Source organism: Astatotilapia calliptera, chromosome 22, assembly GCF_900246225.1.
Source record: "Astatotilapia calliptera chromosome 22, fAstCal1.2, whole genome shotgun sequence".
NCBI classification, from domain to species: Eukaryota; Metazoa; Chordata; class Actinopteri; order Cichliformes; family Cichlidae; genus Astatotilapia; species Astatotilapia calliptera.
Genome location: NC_039322.1, coordinates 6,234,697 through 6,257,321, shown reverse-complemented (window position 1 = coordinate 6,257,321; position 22,625 = coordinate 6,234,697). Strand labels below are relative to the sequence as shown.

Sequence of the window (22,625 nt, the reverse complement as noted above, 5' to 3'; positions counted from 1 at the left end):
AGGGAAGCACCTTTTAGTGGTACACGAGGCCTTAGTACAAAGATAAGAGAGCCACGCTGGCAGGCAGATGCAAGCAGAAGGTCTTTGGATTAGCATGGAGCTCATTTTAAAGCACAGTGTGTGTATGCGTGTCCCGCAAACAGACAGACAGACAGATGGACGAGCTTTGCATGCTGTTTGATGAACTGGAGCGAGGGAACATACAGTACAGACAGGCTGAACGATGGCAGCTTATGCACTGAGTGACAGTTCTGAAAGAGTTTGTTTCATGGTTAACATTTTGTTGTCTTTGGGTGCTCTCTGCAGACACAGGTTTGAAGTTCTTAAAAGGGTCTTAAATGATTAAAGGCTCACATCAGAGGTAGTCGCTACGGAGTGGATGTAAAAGATGGATGAATGACATCGCTCATTGGTTGATAGACTCTCATGTTGAAGCCTCAAGTTAAGCTTCATGAGCAGAATGGAATTTGTGAACAAAAAGGTTGGGTGGGGGGGGTGATTACTGAGAACAACAGGAGACTTTTAAGAGTCAATAAATATGTGAAAATGACTCAGCTCTGTGATGTTTTACAGCGTCACGGATGACCGCATCCAACCTTGTATAATGCTGTGAATGACACTGAGATTAGGGTTGATCTCTTCCCTCAGGAGTGTAGCTACTCGTCTCTGTTGGCTCCTATAAAATCTGATGCTCTGAATCGTTTTCCTTTTATTTAGTTGTGGTGCTTTTGATGTTGAAACGGAACAAGATCCAGATCATCCCTCCCAACAGTGCCATCGCTTGTTGTTGTTGTTGCACGCTGAAGACTGTTTCAAGATGTAGTGCAAAAATCTGAGGAGGGCCTAAATATTTATTCTGGCCTGGGATAAAAATGTATTTAGACGTGGCAAGAACGTGTTGACCCAGGCTAACAGCAACTTGTTTATGACCAAGCTTTATGAGCAAGCTGCACCCATAAACTATAACTCGTTTTGCACAGACACAGCTACGTGTCTGTGCTTGAGTTTTTTGTTAGCACTAGTAAACACACAACAGGACACATTATTTGGGAGGTAAATGCATTAAAAATGCTCCAAAAAACACTAATATCACAAATACAGTGCAGCCCTCAATTCAAGCCTTAATAAAATTTAGACTAGAAAGCTTTTAAAAACATAAAATAAAATAAAATAAAAATCCAGACATCCACCATATAGTTGCTGTGAAATGGAAACTGGCTTTAGAGGCCAAAAATGAAGTCTTTAACCAGTGCATAAGCGTTAACGCCGCTTTTGAGTCGGCCTCCAGTGGCCATTGGAGGAACTGCAGGTTGTAGCGCTTGCTGGGTTTCGTTCTTCAGTTCTAAAGTTTGCTGGTTTGTAGTCATAAGAGGTTTTTCCCTTTGTTGCGACAAACTTCTCTCAGTCCGTACAGATCAGTCAAAACAAAATCTGAAACATTTGTAACATTTTAGAATTATTATATTTTTTATATCCTGCACGTTTTTACACATTGCATATAAATTATGTTCCGCTAGAAGGAAAGACATCTTTTGTCAGCTTAACGCCTTAATATTTCTTTTGAAATGACTTCTGAAAGGTTCGGTGTGGCGTTAATAAATGGGTCTTAAAAAGATTTGCTGTAGCTTTCAGCTGTTGCTGAAATCAGAACAAGTACAAGATGAAACGGTGGAAACAAACGGGCTGAAGAGGCAGATGAAAAAGCAGAGAGACAGACGAGCAGGGGTAGATCGAGCCAGGTGGCTTAAGGTCTGCAGCTCATACATTTGTGTTTCAATTGATGTGATAATTCCGGTTGTGAACATCCGCCTCTGGGATAAACCTGCAAAAGACGGAGAAGAGAGGGAGGGGGGATGTGGAGCATTAAAGCAAAAGCAGGGAGACATTGATCTCCCACTAGAACTGAAGGTAGTTGTGTTTAAAATACATCAATAGTACATCAAATGTTTGCAGTGTTTTTAGTGATTTTTACATATTTTTCCTCCCCCTTTGCCTCATGCTGTGTCACTCCCACCTCTCTCTCTTTCTTTCTTTCTTTCTGTGATATCAACGAGAAGACAAACTCTTAAAAACACAGAGCACTAAAATCCAGGGAGATTTTTCAAGAGAAACACCAGAGAGGGGAAAAAAAGATGGAAATAATTCAGAATTCCTCCATTTCTTTGTCTCTCAGGGAGTGATTTAGCACAAAAAAATCCCACAAATATGCAGAAGATGATTAATCCTGTGAATGAAGTAAATGTTTAAAAATCCCCTCCCCCCTGAAAAAAACTGCTGGTTGGACAGAACAGGGGAAGAAAAGGAGTGGGGCGAGGTTTTGGGACAGTGTGTTTTGAATGCAGTCCACATTTGCATGAGATTTGTATCTGTTTGTTGGTGTTCAAATACAGGTTGGCTGGTTTCAAATGGGATTTATGAACCTATTAGCTCCCTTCATCCCTGTGTCAGATTTATTTAGACCGTGGATTAAAGGAAAACCTCACCGACAATACCATTTTCACTTTGTGGTTTAGTGGGGAAACAGATTTCTTCCCCTTCCTCCTTTCTCCTCTTTTCTTGTTCCATTAGAAAGGAGAGAAAGGAGCAAGTGAGGAAGGATAAGGGCTGGAAGACAGGAAGAGAAGGAGAGACGAGAGCTGAGGCAGGAAGAGAAGGGGAAAAGGCGAGAGAGGAGGAGGAGGAGGAAGGATGGGGGTGAAAGAAAAGCAAGTCTGGGCAGTGCTGTCAGGACCAGTTCAGTGTGTGCTCATTTTCTCCTGTTGGTTTTCTCTTTATTGCTCGTGTACGCTTCTTCATCGCACAGCAGGTTCATCTCACCTTCTCTCAAGTTTCAAGCAGTTGTAGCTTCACAGACACTCTTAAAGAAGATGTTTGTGATTTGACCACCAGCACTCACAAAGTTTCATAGTAACAGAAATCAGTTATGAAGGGAAAGGCAGATGAAAGGAGAGGACGCAGTTCAGAGAGCAACTTTAAAGCCTCGATAACAAGTTGGAAAAGCTGAGCAACATCCTGCAGAGCCCAGATCTTTTTAGATGCAAGTGCTGTGTGTTATTAATTTCCTTTTTCTTATTTTTTTTTTCTTTCGTGCATGTTTGTAACCGTAATGGTAACAGTTAAAGGAAAGCTGCTGTGTGTTAACAGCCAGCATGTCCGTGATCTGAAATTGATGTTCTGGAGATATGCCATCGCACAGCTCCAAATCTGAGCCGTGTGTGCGATCGATGCGCCGTGCAGCTACCGTGATGCGAAATTCCAGTTCGAGATCCAGTGAGAATATTCCTGCTGGGATCGCGAGTTCTTTCTGCATCCGTGTTGTTAAACATCAGCGCCACAGTCACAAGTTCACTGTGCTCGCCATTATTCTTGGTCAGAACTGAGATCATAGCTTGACTGCTCACTTCAGCAACAACATAAATTTCAGCCCAGTTAAACCAGTGGATGTGTTAAAGTTGTGGGTTTTTGTTTTGTGGTGTTTTGGTCAGGAGGCATGCCCAGAGTAGGGAATGTTTTTGTGCAGAAAAATCAACAGGTGCTGGCAAGCAGGCGATCATTAATAATCCTTTTCCAACATGGATTCTCCTTTGGAAACCATGTTAAAGCTTTTGCTAACCTCTAGGTTACTATTGTTGAACAAAGGCTCTCTTTTTCCCTCATCTCCACGGTGAGTGAGTTTTTAGGGGGCTTTTAGGGGGGAAAGGGCTGAAAGGGATTAATGACACAAGACAGATTGAGCACATAAGCATTTTTTTCTATTTTCTCATTTTCATAGTCATTGGGAGTCATTAAAATCATGATTTCATTAATCTACTAATCACTAAGTGACAGTATCTGCCTGTGATCTCATGATGGATGTTTCCTTGAGGGCCTGAAAGCATGTTTTTTTTCAATCAGACTCCAGCTGCGAGCAGTGGGGGTGCACATACAGACAAATAATTTGAACAGTTGTTTTACATGAGAGCTTTCTTTAACTGGGTGTGGCTCCCTTGGAGGAAAAAAGTGATGTCAGCTGCTTTCGTTTGAATCAGAACGTGACCACACCGCTCCCACTCGGTTGTGTTGAAGCAGATACAGTGCGAGTCTTTGGGTGTCACATTTCTAATATATAAATTATAAATCTTGTATTTTTAGCTTTGATTCTGTTGCTTATTTACTTGTGAATATTTAATGTTTGGCAAGTTTCTTTTATTTATTTATCCTCTTTGAAAGATGCGCTTATCAAACTGTTAACCTTTGAGGCACAGGCCAAATACTTAAATCTGGGAATTGGCTGCTAAATTTCTAAGCATTTCACCAGCTCTTAAAACTGTTGAGATACTGCAAACGGAGCTTTATTTAGCCTCCTGTATCAACACCTCACAACCTTCTCCAGCTTTACTCAGATCCGCCTTCATCCCAGTGTTTTGTATCGCCTGTCCATGCTGAACTGCGGCTGAAGTGAGAAAGCCAGTGTGGGTTTGCAGTCCAGATGGAGAGTTTGAGTAGGAAGAAGGGGAAGTATGGGAGACGGGAGGAGGAGGCGGCTATGGCGGGGAGAACGAGAGGAAGATGAGAGGAGGTAGAAAGATGAATGATGACATGACGTGAGGAGAAAGGTTGAGTATGGCAGTAAAGCTAAGTAAGATCAGTCGGAGAGTTTGGGTGCATTTTTAATTCTTATTTTTTTTGCTGCATTGCTGGCTGAGGTAGAGAAGAATGACAAGTATGTGGGACATTTTCCAGAGCTCTGGTTTAGTAGATTCAGCTACTCAGAGCTGGCGAGAAAGAGAGCGAGCAGGGCGGCTGAAGTAGAGGCAGAAAGAAAAGAAAGAAAAAGGAGGGAGAGCAGACAGAAATGCAAGCGCACACAACCTATAACGTTTTTATATACATCTCTGTGCATGCGTGCGTGTGTGTAGGTGATGAATGGGCGGACTTTCCCTGTTTTTTCCTTTTCTGCTCTCCTCTATCTCAAACACACACACGTCAGGATAAGGCGAAGGGTGGAGCAGGTCATGGTTAAAGTCATTGTTGTTCTGGCCGACAGACTTCCTGTTCCAAGCAGCTATGACGCCCATCGCCGCAACACAGCTGTGTCCAAACTGGACGGGAATACACACACACAAAAACGGCTCATTCATATTTAATCATGCACAGCGACTAATACCTGTAGAACACTTAGTCATTTCGTGTACACACACACATAATTACACACACTGATTAGCACTTCTGCACAAAAAAGAATCCTATAAACACACAGATATGGAAGTACACGCACAAACGCACACGTGCGTGCTGGCATGGACGACTTGTAGTTTGATGCCATATATAAACCAGATGAGCAGAAACCTGTAAAGCCTTTGATTATGACCAACTGCAGCTCAACAACTTCCAGTCCAGCTACAACAGCGAGTCTGTAAATGTCTCCAGCACATCATAAATCCGGGTGTAAGGATTTCAAAGCTTTAGACTTCAACAAATCATGTCCTGAATGGTAATTCTTCTTCTCGAGATTTATTTTTCATCATAAATTTAAAAGCCTGAAGAAAATTCACTCTTTAGTTCCACATTTTATCACGTTAAAAAAACATTACTTAGCAGAATGCGGATATCTGAAGATAACCTTTGATTATTCTTAGTGAATCTAATAGAAAAACTTTGAATAGAAATCTGTGGAAAGTTCAGTTTTCTGACCTTTCACCTGTTCACTGTCACCTGACTTTAAATCGATGAATGCAGGATTGTTTTGCATCTTACAATTTTACAAAAACACAACATATCTAACATTTCATAGTGAAAATAATGACCCATTTATCTAACACAGTATTACATTATTACTTTGGTAACACTTTCAGCTGTGAATGCTCCCAATCTGTGGTGGCATTTCCCTGAAACCCAAACCTTTATTTTCCCATTTTCTCCTCTCACTCGCTTTAAGTGAGCCCCCCTCTCCTCAGTGTTTAACACCAGCTATTTTCCCTCAGGCATTGGATTTACCACAGTCTTGTGTATGTGTGGCCTGGATGTGCACATCTGGTTATTGTGTGTGTGTGTCTCTTTGTGTGGCCATTGGGGTTTGGCTGCAGTAGCATCACAAACCACCACCACCAGACCTAATTCTCCCTTTTTGGACCGATTCTAAATGTCAGGACTTCTCAAATGTTTTCACGACAGCCCCCTCCTCCCCGCCCCTCAGCCCGGCATTACTGTCATGGATTCCCATTTGATGGGATTTCATCCCAGAGGCAGCCAAGAAGATTTCCTTTGTGGTGGTTTGCAGCGTTCCCACTGGTCAGAAAGTTGGTGGAATACTGTGAAATTTTCGACCTTGTCTTGCGGATTTGGCAAATTGTTGGATATAACAGGATGGTTTACTGGAATTTAGCAGAATGTCATTCTTTTTGTCCTGACATTTTATTGCATTAGGTCGTGGTTTGGGGCTATTTTTCTTCACAGTAAGGCTGCAGCGAAAACTGTTTACCCCTCTAGAAAAACAGCATTAATAAACCAAACAGGAACAAGAATTTATAGGTCTGGGAAGAACTCCAGATTCTGAAATGTGGAAATTATAGTCAAGTCACACAGGTTTGTCATGTGATGTTTTTGTGGGGCCTTTGAAAGAAATGTAGGATATGAAAAACGCCCATCACAGTTACCACGGGACGAGTAATAATATTAGATTGTCAATATACGGTTTCAAAAATCTAATATATTTTATTTTTCCCAAGTTCGAGATAAATAACTTGCAGATTAATACCGCTCAGTTTACTACTGACACCTTAGCTGCTGGAGAGCTTTGCAGTTTTCCATCGGTGAGCCAAACGGGACCCGTCACCGCTGCAGAATGTGTTTGCTTACAGCCGTGACACAGTTTTACTCTGAGAGAGGGAGACTGACTTATTGGCTATCGCTCAGGCTTTTTCGGCCTGGGAAGTCAAGTCTGGTTGTCTTTAGCGTCGGATGGCTGCTTCTATTGTCATCACAAGATGGCTCCAGCCCTCCACTGTGACGTGCATGCGTGATTAATGTGGCCAGACAGGCAAAGTTGTGTGTGTATGTTTTATAAACGTGTGTTGGTGTAGGTCTGCCTGCCTGTTTGTGTGTGGATTTGGGGGTGTGAGCGAGTGAGGGCTGTGTGCACCCATACGGTACGGTTTGTGTGTGTGTGTTGTCAACTCAGCCTTTTCCAGCCATCCTGTTACTCGTCTAAACCTCTAATCCTCGTAATCCCCCCCTCACCCCTCCTTTTTTTCTCCTCCTCCCTCCACCCTCGTTTTTCCAGTTCCCTTCCTGTCTCCCACTCCTCTCTATCCAGTATATCCACTTCTATATGTAGGCACATAAAGTTGGACGGTTCACTTCCAATTGTTGTCGTGCAGATTGAGTATGTGGTGTATTTTTGGCTGCAGACTGCTGCTGAACTGTGTGTTTAAATAAACAGTTGAAACTCTTTCTTTCCTTCTGCATTTTTTATTTTCTTTTTTAATAATTCATGGATGGAGTAAGTCAGTCAAACAGTCGGTGACAAACCCCTTTCTTTCTCTTCCTTCTCCTCTCAGGCTGTGGAGAGAGAGCAGGTAGACAGCATTCAGCCAAAGCTGCAGCACGTCAACGCAGTGGGTCAGGGTCTCATCCAGAGCGCCGCCAAACACACCGACACCCAGGCGCTGGAGCACGACCTGGAGACCACCAACCTCCAATGGAACTCACTCAACAAGCGGGTACGGCTCTAGAAAAGATCCAGTGATGGTCAAAACCATCAGGATCAGGCAGGGAAAACAGATAATAGGCCAAAATCAGCAGCGTAAGCACTGTAAGCACTCAGCCTTGGAGATGGTTTAAAGGTAAAACCAAATACTTAAAGCTCACTGGTGCATCTGTACTGGTCTTGACTCCTGTGTGCTTTTCATTATCTCAGCAAAGATGTTTAATTTTCACTGTCTTCTGCATCACATCAAAGACTAAGAAAATTAAGAGTTATAACGTTGTCCTTTTTTTTTTAAATCACATTTTGAGTTCAGCCTTTTACTGTAGCTGCAGTGGCAGCTTGTTGTTATACTTCTCTATATATATTTACCCGTATATGTAAAAGGTGGATGTAGACAGTCACAGATTTTCTTTTGATTTCTTAAGTTTAGCATTTTCAGCAGGGCTGTTTGGGGGTTTTTGGAGCCAGGTGTTATCATAGTTTGCCGAGAGGGTGAAGTGAATGAAGCTTTGTTAGAAAGCTGCCTCCACATTCTGTGCAAACTGGTGACAAAGATGTTAAAAGAATTTCTCACTTCATGCACTGTGTGTTTCTATAAATAACCACACAGCAGTGAAAACTGTTTTTAGAGTGAATTTGATTCAAAATGCTCCAAAAGGCACCAAGAAACAAACATGCAGTCCAGTTCATGGCTCCAGATATCTGAGTTGAAGGGTACCAACTAGCAGTTTACTCAGAATCCACCTGACAAGTGGACGAGTCTGTATTAAGTAAACTCGTCATAAGCCTCACTATTCTTTAAATCTGTTAGTTAAGTGCCAAGCTGTTAACATGACTATTTCTTCTCTTTAATTCTGCATAAGTACATGAAAGTCTTTAGGGATTGACTTCCTTTGGAGCTTATTGGCTCTTTCTTTATCCCAAGATATAACCTCTTGACTCTATTAAACCTACGAATCACTTTTGTTTCCCTATTCACAATCATCTCTGCTGTCCTCAGGTGGCAGAGCGGATCGCCCAGCTGCAGGAGGCCCTGCTGCATTGTGGGAAATTCCAGGATGCTCTGGAGCCGTTGCTCAGCTGGCTGAGCGACACAGAGGAGCTGGTAGCGAATCAGAAGCCTCCATCGGCCGAGTACCGCGTGGTCAAGGCCCAGATCCAAGAGCAAAAGGTACGAGAGGGATGAGAGAGGAGGGAAAATATGAAGAACAGTTTCAGTGTAAAGTAAAGCAGCACAACACTCAGCAGCATCAGTGAGTTGCTTTAGGTCAGGGGTGCCCAATCCCGGTCCTCAAGAGCTACCGTCCTGCAGCTTTTAGATGCATCCTTGTTCCCACACACCTGAATCAAATGAATGGCTTGTTATCAGGCCTTTGCCAAACATGATGGCATGCTGTAGAGATCAAACCATTTGATTCAGCTGTGTTGGAGTAGGGATGCATCTAAAAGCTGCAGGACGGTAGCTCTCGAGGACCGGGATTGGGCACCCCTGCTTTAGGTCATAAGTGAGGCTTTCATTCCGCGTCTGCTCTGATTTTAAATTTCACAGATTTAAAGCAGCATTATTTATGCTATTCAGATGTCCTCAGTGTCCTTCATCCTCAAACAACCTCAAAAAGTTATTTGAATGACGAGCGCATGCACACAAACACATGTACACTCGGTCAATGGTCCGTCTGACTGGCATCCAAACGGCCCCAGCTGACCGTCTGCCAGCGAGACTGGCATAAAAACACACACACACACATATGTGCACACATGGTGGAGTTGTATTGTTTTCAGAGACACAGTCAGACTCCTTCCCTTGTTTATCCTACATACATTTCCTGTGTTTGTGCACATATGGGGCCGTAGTCTCAGCCAGCGATCAATCACATGTGTTTACCTCCGTGACGGAGAGTCACGTCACCTGCAGGGGGGGTGCGTTCTGAAGCCGAGCTGTCAGCAGAGGTTCAAAGCAGGGAGAGTGGGGCTGATATCTAAGCAGGAAGGAATTAACAATGAGAGACGTCGTTTCTTAATGTGCAAACAGTCCGATCAAAGGTGACAACAGCCTTTGTTAATGTTTAACAGTTTAGATGGAAAAGATATCGGCCAACCTGCACTATCAGACAAATTGATTTTATTAAAAAAGGAGACTTTCTCTGATTCCCTTCACTCCTTTCACGCCTCAGACACATTAGCACAGACTTGCATGCTTTGTTGAGGCATATTTTCTGATTTTAGTCACGCCGCCCTTTGACAAACATGGACGGATTAGCTTTCACGTTCTGATTTGAAAATGAGAGCGTGTTGACAGAAATGTAATTACTATCAAATTTAATTAGGTAGTGTTATTGAGCAGATAAACAGATGACTTCTAATGCGTAAGCTTTAAAGCCAACTTCATTATTGTGTTCAGTTTTTGTTTTAATCAGGTGTTACTTAACTTTATGATCCATTTCCAGACTCCACTGCTGTTGAAATGCGGTCTGTTATTTCGTTCATACTCCAAACTTCGCTAAGTGTGTGTTCCTGTCCTTCAGCTCCTCCAGAGATTGTTAGATGACCGCAGACCGACAGTGGACATGATCCAGGCTGAAGGAGAGAGGATTGCAGCCACAGCAGACTCTCAGGACCGAGAGAAGATCCAGACCCAGCTGCAGAGTCTAGCAGAGAGATGGTCTGACCTGCTGGACAAGGCCAGCGGCAGGTAAAGCCCCTCACAGCTAAGGTGGCCCAAAGTGGGATTTACAGTCTTTGCTGGTGACAGAAAGACGCTCTCATGCGGTCTTCTGAAAAGCCAGATCTGCGTATCCTGATTTGGGTGACGATACGCTTAAATCCAGCGCTGATTTGCTGAACAGAAAAGTATGCAAGAAGCACAAACACTGGCAGCAGTTTTCAATAGTTTAATACTCGTTTTCAAGAGTTGTCCACATATCTTCAACACAGTGCTCTGATTAGTCCACATAAAAACATGCAGATGTGGGTCTGCTTTGCTTTGCACCTACAAAATACCTGAGAGCTACTGTACCAGGTTCTGTGAGAAGAACCCAGGTCCAAGCTCTGATGGTGTTTTCTGTTTTTAGTCCCCTTCAGCGTCGTCAGTGCTAAAGTCTAAATCTTTATCCTTTTTTAAAGAAAAACGCAGCAGAGATGATTTATGAGTTAAGATGTTCCTTGCTGCGTGTAACGTTGTGACTTAAGTCTACCTCAACATAATGTTATCTCTGTGTGGCTCCATCGAACGCCTCTGTCCCTGAAGAAATGTTGGAATCATAACTTTTGGTTCCTGTGGTGTAATTTTAGAGGTTCTTTTGTTCACCAGGGAAATGATACACATAAATACACAACACACAAAGCACAGCTAAGAGGTTTGATACCTCTGATGTGTCTGCTCGTGAAAAGTAGAGGAGTCATAATGTATAATGTTACTACACATTCATGCCCGGCTGCAAGCTGTAGCAGATGATAGAAGAATCTCTGACATGTCTCTGGAGTTTATTACAGCGTCTTTCCTGAACACACACACACACACACACACACACACACACACACACACACACACACACACACACACACACACACACAGTGTTGCTTTCTGTACAAACACGCGATAAGCTTTTCTTGGCAATGACTCTCACTTATCTGCGCACAAAAGTCGTGTTTTCTTACCACTTTGCAAATCCTCCCTCTGCCTCAGTCAAGCTACAGTAATCTGTTTTATCTTTTCATGAAATACTTTTAAGCTGAATTATTTATGAGAAACATTTAATAAACAAAGATATAACCACTTTATGACAAACATCCAAGACCCAATCTGTCAGTGACACAAAAAACAAACTGTGAAAGCAATAAAGAGACCCCTCTCCTCCTGCCGCTCCTCCTCCTCTTCATCATGGAGTTTTCTCACCTCCTCCCCTCTCGTCTCTCAGACAAAGGCAGTTGGAGGAGCTGCAGGTTTTGGCTCTTCAGTTCCACGAAGCCCTCGAGCCACTCGGGGAATGGCTGAGCACCACGGAGAGACGCCTAAGCTCTGCTGAGCCTATGGGAACCCAGACGGCAAAGATCACCCAGCAGATCGTCAAACACAAGGTACCGTTTGCCCTCAGAGACCCGATTAGGGTAAGACGCTGACTTGCATTTAGATTTTATAGATTTTCATTCCCCGTGTGTCGAGGGAAAAGACGACGCATCCATCCGGACGAGCAGAGTCGGCGATCTTCATTGATGAAAATCATCCTAGAACCACAAAGCACTAATTTACAATCAAAACATGACCTCCTACGAGTTTCCTTTTATTGGTTTTTATTTCAGTGGTGTCAAGTTTTTTCTCTTTAAGTCATTCAGTCATCCATTGATGTTTGTCGGTTATGATTTTATCATCTGCATGCTCATATTTTAAGTTTTTATCCATGTTCTTTGTGTTTTTCTTTTCTTTGTTCACCTCCCTTCACTTCAAAAACACTCTCTCTCTCGCACACACACACACACACACACACGCACACCTTCACTTCCCAGGCGCTCCAAGATGACGTGTCTTCCCGGGAAGCCGAGGTTGACCACCTCGAGTCGCTGAGCCAATCGCTGAGCCCGCTCAGCTGCGCGGCTGATCGCGATTGGTTAAGCGAACGTGTGGGATCGGTGAGGTCTGGTCACTCAGAGCTTGCTGATTGGTGCTCCAGGCGGGCGGGCCTGCTGGAGCAGGCACTGGCCAACGCTCAGCTGTTTGGGGAGGACGAGGTAGAGGTGCTGAACTGGCTGGCGGAGGTGGCTCAGAGACTGGCTCAGGTCTCTGTACAGAGCTATCGGCCCCAGGTGCTGGCCGAGCAGCACAAACACACTCTGGTACGACTTGATGAACACACGCTGAGTGTCACTAGAAGCGCTTCATCTCCTCAAAACTCAAGAACTTAGTAACTCTGTCTCTGAGAGAGCTGCACAAATATAAGATCCCTTCAGTAAGATAACAGTTTGTGTCATGGGCGTTAAACACTTTCAGTTACACATTTTCCAAAATCACAACAATTTATACTATAAAAAAATATGAATATTTAAAGTGGACCTATTGTGTTTATGCTTCCAGCTCCACATGTTTATTATTGGACTCTGCCAGAGTAGCTTTGTGTAATTGACAGTTTAAAATAATCTTTATTTATCCCGTACTGAGCCCTGGTGTAGCCCCTCAGTTCATCCGCTATAAAAGACCTCATATCCACTCCTCTCCCTTTAAGCCACATTTCATCTTACTCGCTGCCCCTCACAAACAAAAGGTTTCAAGCAGGCGGGTCGGGTGAATAGTAGTGTTCACATGTGACGATGTTAAGGACAGTCTCACTCTGTGACTGTCTGAAATGGAGCGTTTAGAGCTTAAGTGGGTCAGACCAGTGCAGCTGCCCTTCTATCAGTGTCAAAACGTTTAATTAAACATTTAATTATTTTCATTTCATTTCATGTTTATCCATTATTTACCTACTTTGGTGTTGTGTCAATGAGGAAAAGCTGCAAAACCTATGCAAATAAAGTTAAAAGTTTAAAATTGATTAACTACTTCATGTTTTCCAGTTTTTGAGCCGATTCTGGCCCCTGGGCCTTATGTTTGACACCCCTGGTTTAGAGTTTGAAGGACTACATTGACCTCTTAGGTCATTTATAATATGAGCGTCCATCACTGTAACAGTACATATATGACAGATCCTAACCATAATAGGTCTCCTTTAAGGACCGAGAAGCCTGAAACAGAGCTAAACCCATTTAAATCAAGTGTAATAAACATTATAAACAGAGTTTCAGTGAGTATAATAAAACTTGGATGCTGTTTTATTTCTTACATTTTTCCAGTAAGTCTTTGGCTGCAAAAATAAAACAGTTCGTGTTCATTTTCACTCCTTTTATTCCCTCAGGCTCTGAATGAAGAGATCTTGAGCAGGAAGAAAACCGTGGACCAGGCCATCAAGAATGGACAAGCTCTACTCAAACAGACCACAGGTGATCGCTCACGTCTTTGTGAATCTTCTCAGGAGTTTCTTCCTTTTTCGGCTTGTACTTAAAAGTGTTGGTCTGGTGTCGGGTTGTGCATTAAATCTGCCAAAGGATAAAGAAACTCTTAAATCAGTGTTTTTTACGGATGCAGAAAGTCCAGGCTTGGGGAGAGACTCGCATCCAAACCACATATTTTTTGATCAGCAGTGAACCAGACTGTAACATCTGGTTTTTGTTTATCTTGGTATATCTTGATATTAGCCATGCTGACTGTTTCCCCTTTAGTGAGTTGATTGTTGGTCTACCCATGACTGCATTTTGTGTTTTTATTGTCATATTTAGGCCGTTAGACAAATGTTGTGGCCATAAAAGGAGCGCCAAGCTGTCAAACTGAGGATCCTGTGAGATTTTACAGAATATATCGATATTTTTTTTTTAGATTGAACAAGTTTGTGTGCCTCACTAAAGATTCTGCAGAGATAATATGCTTGGCTGGAATGAAGGAGATCATATTTTTATACACTCTGCACATGGTTTGTTGACGTATCCTGGTTGAACCCAGTTACCTGACCTCTGCGTCGTCCTGCAGGTGAGGAGGTCCTCCTGATCCAGGAGAAGCTCGACGGCATCAAGTCTCGCTACGCCGAGATGACAGCCGGCAGCAGTAAAGCCCTCCGTACCCTGGAGCAGGCCCTGCAGCTGTCCACGCGATTCGCCAGCGCCCACGACGACCTCAACCAGTGGCTGGACGGTGTGGAGACGGAGCTTAACACTGTTGAGCCCGACGCCTCACCTGCCTACCAGGAGAGACAAAAGGTGGGAGGAGTCGGGTGTAGTTACGATTCTTATTCTTTTAAAAACAGACTTTCAGATTTAAACGGCAGCATTTTTCTTTTTTGTTAATTGTGTTTTTATGGATGTTGTAAACTGTTTCCATTTAGCCAAAATAACACAAAAATAATCGTGTGCAAACATGAAGACCGCAGAAGGGATTAAAGGCAGCTTAACTGGATTTCTTAAGTTAAATATTTAGACACGATGATCTAATGTTTGTGCTCCAGTTTTTCACACGAGAATCACAGGTTCCTCGTGTATTTGTTCCTCTGCCAATAAGCGAGTGGGTCAAAAATTTGTGTTTGGAGTATCGCTGTAACACTGCATGCATCAGTTGCAGGCATTCTTATGTGCACACTGATTTTCAGTTTCTCCAGAATCTGCTTTAAAACAGGCTACGATGAAGCATCATCATCTTTTTTTACTACACGATCAGCTTTTGCGCTTTTTAGTAACCAGTGCGCTGCTCAGTCAACCACATTTTACAGCTTTTAAAGATCATTTTTTAACATTTTCATAATAAAGAAATTGTACAAAATGTCTGAAAAGCTCATTTAACTCCCGTCTATAATGACATTTTCAGCCTTTCCAATCTCAACCTACCCACAGCTGAGTTACCATAGAAACATTGATTTCTGGGAGCTCCATAACAGTTTGTAAAAGCTATTGAAAGGATTATTGCCATTTAATTTGTTCCAGTTTTTTCACTCTTCGGTGACATTTTCGGTGTTCTCATTTTGACTCAAGCAGCAGAAAAAAACAGATGATACACTCGATGCCATTTAGACAAGTTTATTTCAGCTTTACGTTGATGCATGTGGTCATATTAAAGAATTGAAATAGGAAATATTTCTGCTTTTTCGCAGATTGTGCTCTATAAAACTAAAAGTTTCACTGTTGCAGGAGTTGAAGAAAGTGTCAGCAGAGAAGCGTCTGGTGTTGGATACAGTGAACGAGGTGGGCAGCGCTCTGCTGGATTTAGTGCCTTGGCGAGCCCGGGAAGGCCTGGACCGCCTCGTCGCAGACGCCAACCAGCGCTACCGACAGTCTGATGAAACCATCACTCAGCGGGTTCAACTGGTACAAGCTGCCATCCAGAGGTCGCAGCAGGTACTGCAAGTAGTTTAATAAGTCTAAATTTTCATTCTATTTTTTACTTTGATTGGTTAAAATGGCTGAACGCTAACTCCTCCCTTCAGTATGAAGAGGCTGTGGATGCAGAGCTGGCCTGGGTTGGGGAGACGGAGCGCAAACTGGCATCTCTGGGGCCGCTGAGTCTGGAGCCTGACGTGACCGTGGCCCAACTGCAAGTGCAGAGGGCGTTCAACATTGACATCATCCGACACAAAGACACAGTAGATCAGCTCCTCAGCACCAGAGACGACATCTTAGAAGCATGCAGTGATGCTCAGAAGGATGCACTCATGGTAAGATGCTCACAGACACAGTTCTGGGCGTATTGAGTGAACGGGAAGGAAAGTGAGAACCTTCAAGAAGTGCAACAGAAATAATCTCTTATATCTGAATCGTCATCCTCTTCCTCAGCTCAAGACGGGCTCTTTGAGCGCTCGTTATGATGCAGTGAGTCAGAGCCACAGCGAGCGGTTCTCAGCTCTGGAGCAGGCCCAGGTTCTTGTGGCTCGGTTCTGGGAAACCTGCGAGGAACTGGAGCCGTGGCTGGGTGAAACTGAGACCCTCATCGCCCAGCTTCCACCACCAGCTATTGACACAGATGCTCTCCGGCTGCAGCAGGACCAGATGAGAGTAAGCGAAGACCTTGAATATCATAACCTGGTTGTGCTTTTCTGATTAAAATAAATGCTCACTATCCGTGTTTTTAATTTCCTCTCCAGCTGCTCAGGGAGTCCATAGCAGAACACAAGCCACACATCGACAAGCTGCTGAAAATCGGACCTCAGCTGGCCGAGCTCAGCCTGCAGGAGGGTGCGAGTGTGACGCAGCGCTACGCAGATGCCGAGAAACGGTACCAGGCCATCAAAGAGGAGGTCAAAGGTCGTGCTACAGTACTAGATGAGGCGGTGTCCCAGTCTGCACAGGTATGGAGGATAAACTAAATGTTTGGACATTTTTGCCTCAGCTGCAGACCTGGGTCTAATAATTTTAGTAAACTGTGCCAAATTTGTGTAGCTACACCAGTGTGGCCGTCAGCACAGATAAAAGAAGTGCTTTTGAGCCCAGGTCTGTTTAGAGCTTTAATGCAGTGTCTGCAGCCCACAACTAAATGAGTACGTCTGACATGATAACAGCATGAGATGTATGCAAGTGTGTTTTTGTGTCTAATGCCTGCTCTACACTAGATGATACACGATTTGATGGAGATACATTTACATTTACTTACACGTGCAGTTAAAGCTACATTTTATTTTAGTCGTTTTCAGATTTTGAATTTTTTTTGTTGTTTAGCCAAAGTGGCCTCATGTAACTGTGTTTCATCATACGTTCATAGCAAAACATAATTTTTTGTGCCATATTTCATCTTCTTATCAAGTAATCTTCTTTACAGACGTTTAACTTTTTCTTTGCATTTCATTTCACGAGACATCACTGAATCACGGGTGTTGCTGCCCTCGATGTATCAGTTTGTACCGTTTGCATGACTCTGATTTAACTCATTGCATTGTTTCTCCACCCTCTTCAAACCAATCCACATGTGGCTCCCCTCTCTCCCTCCACCCGCACTGTCCACCACTTTCTTCTCATCCCTCACTCCAAACTACACCACCTCGTCTCTCCCTCTTTAATCCTTAACCTTATGTTCACCTCTCATCCTTGCAACCCCCATCCCTTCCTCCATCCCTTGTTCATTGTGGATGTGCTGTGCGTGTTGCCCCTCACCACCATTTTCTCCACGGTCACTGCTCACTGCAATCACCCAGCTGGTAGAGGTAAGACCCCTGACTGACATGAAACCGACACTCAGGGTGTGTTTGGGCCACATGATTGGATCAAATAACAAAAAATGAATCAATACTAAAGCAATAAAACTTTCACAAATCAAGTGCTAATCATTGGGCTTTCTTTTTATTTCACATTTGCAGGATGAAAGCTGTTATCGATTTTTTTTTAAATAAATGATTAAAGTTCAGTATTGAAAGTAATCGTTTATTCACTGGAAAATTAACTTGAATTGATTTGTGTCAGCTACAGTTTTATTGATTGAAACATTCATAAGAATCATGTTGTTTCTCACCCTGAGTGACCAAAACATTGAATCAGATCGGTCCCTTTGGTTTATGATTGCAAGCTTGAATAAAGCGTCTACACCAGGCTTGATTCAAGTCCTAGAGGTCCTTCTGTATCATGTAGCGCTCTCCTCGTGGTTAGATGAGATTTGTTTTGTCATAATCAAGCAGTTTGATTTCCCTCTAGAAAGATTATCCTCTTAGGAATTGAACCACGAGTTCTTTCTTCTGTAACACGTCTGCTACATTTATAGTTCCCTTTTGTGTGGTAGGTTTGAGTCCCGCGTTGTCATAGTTACATAACCTGGCTGGCTTGTTGAAAGTGAAGAAGTGATATTTTATTACATTTTCTCTTGAAATCTGAAATGAAATTATAATAAAAATTATAATTAAAAAAAAGTTTGAGCAGTCTGCCACAGATGGCTGCCCACCTACGCGATATCTCAGTATTTTCCCGCTTTCAACATGTCGCCCAGCTATCGAACTCAATCAAATTCTCTCCTCCGTCAAAACGTCCTCTTACACGTCTCCTTCTGCCCTCAGTTTCACGACAAGATGGACCCACTGTTGGAGACTCTGGAGGGGGCGGTGCAGCGGCTTCGGCAGCCTCCCCCCGTGGCTGCAGAGGTGGAGAAGATCAGGGAGCAGCTGGCAGAGCACCGAGCCCAGGGACTAGAGCTGGACAAACTGCTGCCAAGCTTCTCCGCCCTCTGCGCCCGCGGCGAGGAGCTCATCGGCCGAGCGGCTCATGACGACCCTGCTGCTCAGGGTGAGTGACTCGAGGATGAAGCTGTCTGTCAGTGACAGCTTCACAATGTGTAGACATAAAAGAAGCAGGCAGGTCACAAAGTTGTATTTGTCGCATATTCTGCATCCAGCGATGAGGGGCTGGATTAACTGATCTCATGACATCTTGTTTATGGAGGACTAAAACTGCCAAAATCATAAATAAACGATCAATTCACACACAAATTTTTTTTATAGATAGATAGATATAGATATATGATATGAATTGAATTGAATAAATAAAAAGTTTTTTATAGAGAGAGGGAGAGAGAGAGCGATCTGTATATGATTTGAATTGAATAAATAAAAAGACTGAAATGTAATTTAATTAATTCAGAAAAAATGATCAGTTTGACATTTCAGAAATCAACAAATGCCTATATTTTAATTCAATTATAATTGCATTATTAAGGATTTAATGTCATATTAATGATTATACTGAATTAGTCATTTAGTTTTAATTTGGCAGTGTCAGTCCTCCGTATAACTGGCTTATAAACAAGCTACAAACTGAACAGTGCAGCTCTGACACCTTTTACTGGAAATGGAAAATTCAGGCTCTGACTGGAACAAAACATTTCCCTGTCTAAGAGTACAGGGCATCAAAATTCGGAGTGGTTCAGAATAAAGAGGCTTCTGTAACCTTTGTAAAAACCATTACAATCTTATTGTGGGCTCCAGTCCAGTAAGTTCACTAGCTGAAGAGAGTGGGTCTCTAATTGTCACCAGGTCAGTTCGCAAATCTTAAAAAGAAAAGGAAAAGAGGAGAACCAGCAGTGAAGTTCTGCTCAGCACATTGTGAGACAGAACACACACATCTTTGTTGTGTTGGCCTTTCTGCTTTGATGCCCTGCAGCCCTCCTCAACATGAAAGGCCTCACTGTGCACTGGTAGTGGGAGTGAATAGACCAAACATACCAGTGCAGTACATGAGATGTCAGGATCCAAACTAATATGACATATGAAACTGATACCAGACTGCATTGTGTGACCTAAGAAGTGTTTCCCAGTCTGACCAGCAGCGTTTCTATATGAACCTCTTTAAAATGTCACTTCCCTCTTTTCCTGTTTTCATGCAGCTGTCCGTTCCCGCCTCCTCCGCCTGCGCTCTCTATGGGATGAGATCCGGCAGCGTGCTGAAGAGCGAGAGGGGAAACTCAATGATGTCTTGGACCTGGCTGGGAAATTCTGGGCCGACGTGGCGGCGCTACTGAGCACGCTCCGAGACTCCCAAGATATCGTGAAAGACCTGGAGGACCCCGGAGTGGACCCATCGCTCATCAAACAACAGATTGAGGCTGCTGAGGTATGGAGGAGGCAGAAACATGCTTCGTGAAGACGAAAGAGTTCATCAACAGCTGAAATGTTTGTTTTTGTCTTTGTCCTCCACATTTTTACGCTAAACGAGTCATTATGATGTCCCTCTGTGCATGTGCTAGGCCATCAAGGCGGAGACGGATGGCCTGAGGGAAGAGCTGGAGTTTGTCAGGACCCTCGGAGCTGACCTCATCTTCGCTTGTGGAGAAACTGAGAAGCCTGAAGTCAAGAAGACCATAGATGAGGTTAGAAATCACAATTTCCTCTGAGATTAATAAAGTATATCTGATTCTTAAACCAGGATCACGTTGTTGTGAAAAAGTGACCACTTCCTTCTGAAACGTTTTACTAAACGGTGACTCTTTTTATCGCTCTCTCAGATGAATGCTGCTTGGGAGGGACTGAACCGAACATGGAGAGAGAGGATGGAGAGACTGGAGGAAGCCATGACTGCCTCAGTTCAGTATCAGGATGCACTGCAGGTTTGTGCCCTTTCTTGATACAGCTGTATAGCAGTGCTACCATAAAAAGCTCAGTTGTTTTTGTACCAGTTTAACTGTGGCGATCAGGACGTTCCCGTGGATTACTGTTGGAATAATTTCTGTGTAATTTTTCCAGTCCATGTTTGACTATCTGGACAACGCAGTGATCAAGCTGTGTGAAATGTCAACTGTGGGAACTGACCTGGGAACTGTCAAACAACAGATTGAGGAGCTTAAGGTTGGAATGATAGTTGGATTTTTCACTAGTTGTGTATAAAATCTAGATATCTTACAAACACTTTTTAAAGTCAGATGTATATCAGTGCCTAACAACAAGCTGTTCTCTGTCTTATTTCGCACCTCGCTCTTCTACTTGCGCCTCCACTGACCTGAGCAGCAGTACAAGGTGGAGGTTTACCAGCAGCAGATTGACATGGAGAAGCTGAGCCACCAGGGGGAGCTGCTGTTAAAGAAAGTGTCAGACCAGACCGACAGAGACATGATCCAGGAGCCGCTGACCGAACTCCGACACCTGTGGGAAAACCTGGGGGATAAAATCACCCAACGACAGGTGTTGAAAGCACATCTTAACATTTAAAATCTGAAATTTGTTCTTCGTCTCAGCTCTTCTGTTTCTCCCGAGGAAGCTGTTGATATTGTTCTTTTTGTTGGTATCCTGTAGAATTGCGTGTATTTGACTGTCTTTCTTCTACCACAGCACAAACTGGAGGCTGCCCTGCTGGCTCTGGGTCAGTTCCAGCATGCCTTGTCTGAGCTGCAGGCCTGGCTGACCCACACACACACCACTCTGGACACACAGCGACCCGTCAGCTCTGACCCCAAGGCCATCGAAATTGAGCTGGCTAAACACCATGTATGTCCTGTTATTACCTGCAGGAAGTGTATCTCTGTAATCAGTTTTAACTTTCTGAAGAGCACTTATGCGTATATTTTTCCATCCCAGCATTCAAATCTTTCTTCCTCTTTCCTTCCCAGGTTTTACGTAATGATGTGCTGTCCCATCATGCCACAGTGGACACTGTGAACAACGCTGCCGCTGAGCTGCTGGAGTCCTCTCCTGGCGATGAGGCGGGCAACCTGAGGGATCAGCTCGATCAGCTCAACCAGAGCTGGGGGAGTCTACTGCTCAAAACCCAGGAGCGACAAAAACTGCTGGAGGCCGCCCTGCAGCAGGTACTGCAAAGAAGCAGAAAATTAGATCTGTGCTTGCTTTAGTTAGATTTAACTTGACTGGTAATTAACAAAATATATATTTCATAGTGATTGTTTAGATTGTTTTTGAGCTAGATGTAGATCTTATATCATCTGAATGGTTGTGAAGTGTTGATTGTGATGCTCTGTCATTAATTTCATCATAATAGGTCTATTTGATTGTTTCATGACATGATTTTCAGTTTAGGTTCAACTTGTTTATGCTTGTTGGTGTCTCACTGGTGTCTTTGTAGGCTGAAGGTTTCCATGGGGAGTTGGAGGAGTTCCTCCAGTGGCTGAGGAGGACCGAGAGCCAGCTGTCTGCCGCCAAGCCAACAGGCGGTCTCCCTGAAACCGCCAGGGAGCAGTTACAGCAACACATGGTAACGTTACACCTTCATACTCACATCATCAGGGACAATACACAGGCACACGTCACAGCCCACAGTGCTTAGACACATTGATGTTATAACTCTGAAAAAGGGAAAAAAAATACTTTATAGAATAAAAAATAAATAAACATTGAAGTACAGACTGGGATGTCTATGTGACGTGTTATCATGCTATCAGATATTGAGATTGGGCCATAACATCCACGTCACGGTAATAAAAACCAAAGTGAAACTTGCTGAATTCGATCTGCCGCGTGACTGAATTGTTAGAATTTATCAACGTTGCCAATTTACACCATTTAAAGTCTCTCTTGCATGTTTCTGAAGTGTTTTACGTCTCACATGTTGGAGTATTTTTGGTGCCTCTGTGAACAAAATAATTAACTGCTTAAAAACATTCATGTGTAGAGGAAGCATTTTAGGGTTTGTGTGACATTATGCACGTGTGCATTAGTTGTTGTTACTGCAGCTGAGGAATGCTTTCCTATCGCAGATCACAAACGAATGTTGCAAAAAAGTCTTCTGCACATATCTAATTCAGTGTTAGGACGGGATTCTGTAACAGTGCCGGAGTGCTTTGACTCCAAAATTTGTGCAGCTGCAGAGTATCGACTTACAAACGCACTCTTCATTTCACACAGAGAGACACTTGGCATATGGAGGCTATAAAAGTTTAATAGCTTGTATTGTTCTATAACGGCCTGTTAGACACGATGAAGCTCACCTTTTCATCATCTTCTGTTTGTGC

General features: G+C 43.4%; 1 protein-coding gene across 22 annotated transcripts in view; it reads left to right on the top strand.

Moving 5' to 3' along the window:
- Nucleotides 1-22,625, top strand: part of macf1a (microtubule actin crosslinking factor 1a) — a 230,272-nt gene that overhangs the window by 191,702 nt on the left and 15,945 nt on the right. For 16 of the 22 annotated variants that reach the window (XM_026156616.1, XM_026156614.1, XM_026156623.1 and 13 more), the window contains 21 exons: nucleotides 7,539-7,700; nucleotides 8,688-8,858; nucleotides 10,213-10,379; nucleotides 11,605-11,764; nucleotides 12,191-12,517; nucleotides 13,573-13,657; nucleotides 14,241-14,467; nucleotides 15,389-15,595; nucleotides 15,685-15,912; nucleotides 16,031-16,249; nucleotides 16,339-16,542; nucleotides 17,383-17,391; nucleotides 18,232-18,457; nucleotides 19,554-19,780; nucleotides 19,914-20,036; nucleotides 20,172-20,273; nucleotides 20,410-20,511; nucleotides 20,671-20,844; nucleotides 20,992-21,147; nucleotides 21,270-21,467; nucleotides 21,740-21,868. In XM_026156616.1, the coding sequence (XP_026012401.1) occupies nucleotides 7,539-7,700; nucleotides 8,688-8,858; nucleotides 10,213-10,379; nucleotides 11,605-11,764; nucleotides 12,191-12,517; nucleotides 13,573-13,657; nucleotides 14,241-14,467; nucleotides 15,389-15,595; nucleotides 15,685-15,912; nucleotides 16,031-16,249; nucleotides 16,339-16,542; nucleotides 17,383-17,391; nucleotides 18,232-18,457; nucleotides 19,554-19,780; nucleotides 19,914-20,036; nucleotides 20,172-20,273; nucleotides 20,410-20,511; nucleotides 20,671-20,844; nucleotides 20,992-21,147; nucleotides 21,270-21,467; nucleotides 21,740-21,868 (3,603 nt within the window). The remainder of the gene's footprint in view (nucleotides 1-7,538; nucleotides 7,701-8,687; nucleotides 8,859-10,212; nucleotides 10,380-11,604; nucleotides 11,765-12,190; nucleotides 12,518-13,572; nucleotides 13,658-14,240; nucleotides 14,468-15,388; nucleotides 15,596-15,684; nucleotides 15,913-16,030; nucleotides 16,250-16,338; nucleotides 16,543-17,382; nucleotides 17,392-18,231; nucleotides 18,458-19,553; nucleotides 19,781-19,913; nucleotides 20,037-20,171; nucleotides 20,274-20,409; nucleotides 20,512-20,670; nucleotides 20,845-20,991; nucleotides 21,148-21,269; nucleotides 21,468-21,739; nucleotides 21,869-22,625) is intronic. The other 6 variants (XM_026156621.1, XM_026156612.1, XM_026156625.1 and 3 more) reach the window with 3 other exon arrangements.